The sequence below is a fragment of the Cicer arietinum genome, chromosome 3 (genome assembly GCF_000331145.2).
Source record: "Cicer arietinum cultivar CDC Frontier isolate Library 1 chromosome 3, Cicar.CDCFrontier_v2.0, whole genome shotgun sequence".
NCBI classification, from domain to species: Eukaryota; Viridiplantae; Streptophyta; class Magnoliopsida; order Fabales; family Fabaceae; genus Cicer; species Cicer arietinum.
In genome coordinates, this window is record NC_021162.2 from 61,427,552 (window position 1) to 61,428,938 (window position 1,387).

General features: G+C 32.7%; 1 protein-coding gene across 1 annotated transcript in view; it reads left to right on the forward strand.

Moving 5' to 3' along the window:
* Nucleotides 1-1,387, forward strand: part of LOC101515741 (uncharacterized) — an 11,278-nt gene that overhangs the window by 9,292 nt on the left and 599 nt on the right. Inside the window, 4 exon segments of the mRNA XM_004492716.4 lie at nucleotides 1-57; nucleotides 159-236; nucleotides 799-915; nucleotides 1,243-1,305. The exon segment at nucleotides 1-57 is cut by the window's left edge and continues 27 nt beyond it. Of these exon segments, the coding sequence (XP_004492773.1) occupies nucleotides 1-57; nucleotides 159-236; nucleotides 799-915; nucleotides 1,243-1,305 (315 nt within the window).

Below are 1,387 nucleotides of genomic sequence, written 5' to 3' on the forward strand. Positions count from 1 at the left end.
GGGAAAGAGCTCTCCAAGCTTGTTGCATTTGTAAAAATCACTCAATTTGATTTAGTGGTAAGAAAATCTTGCTGATTGACTTGTTCCATTTCAATTGCCTTAAGATAATTCTCCTTTAGTATAAAGTGTGTAAATTGTTCAATGATAACCAAATACAGGAATATCTACAACGCGAAAGATATGCGAGTGCTCGGCTGGAGAATTTTGCTTCAGGGCTTGAACTAATAAGCCAAAAGGTTTAAGATTTTAACATTTGGAAAACAAAACTTATTTTCTGACCGTTCCCTTTACTGCATTTCATTGGTTTTAAATTTCATTGGTTAATATTGCTTTCTCTCTTCTCAACCTCTCTGCAGGGGTTGTTAGATGATGCTTAAAATGTGTAAATTTCCTTACTATTTTATTTTCTAAAGTCTTAATTGTATGCTCTTTGGTGATACTACCCACTTTTTTTGTGCCGGTATTTAGGTAAGGGTTTATCAGTTAACTATGCTGCTATAACAGTATAACCTAGCAAATGCGACCAGTTATGCTCTAAATGGTTTATCCTACCAATAATATGTCCTTTCAAAAACATTCTTTTTTGTAAGAAAAAAATCTCATTAAATCAAAATACACCATAAATTGTTATTAAGATTTTAGATGGAGGAAAACTGATTATTCACTGCTGAAGCAATTCTTGAATACTGCAATGATGCACTCTTTGTTCATTTGGAAGAAGCTTGTGTAGATTTATCATAATACTTTTCTTTAGCTTTATTTCTTCTCTCTGTTAATGAACACTGTTTTTGTTATCAGCTTCAAATGGAAACATTGCAGAGTCGATTGGATGCGGACTTTCTCCTGGCTCATATGTGCTCTGTCAAGTTTAAGGAATGGATAGTTGTCCTGGCTACTCTCTTAAGACGTTCTGAGGTATGTTTAGGTTCATTGTGTACTAGACACTGACGCTGAGATGTGAAATTATGGTGACATGATTTCATCAATAGTAGTGTGTTTAGAATAGGGAAAAGTTGGAAAGGAGAGAATGAGAGAAAATCTAATTCTGAGTCACGATGTATTAAATGAGAAGATGCCATTTAATCAATATACCAATATCCAGTTTGAATTAGCTTTTAGCTTATGGAAGTTTCTCAATTAAAACAAAATTATGGTTCTTCACTAACAAAAGAGAAGTCTTTATAACTTATAAATTTATCGTTGTAGTTAAAAGAATACTTACTAAAACTAATAATCTTACAGGTTCTTTTTGACTTATTCCGTCATGATTTTCGGTTATGGAAAGCCTACGGAAGCACCCTGCAGGTATAACTATTTTAGTTTCTTTGATGTAAATGATAGTAATTGCAGAATGTATACTTTAACTAACAAATTTGTTATTCCTGCT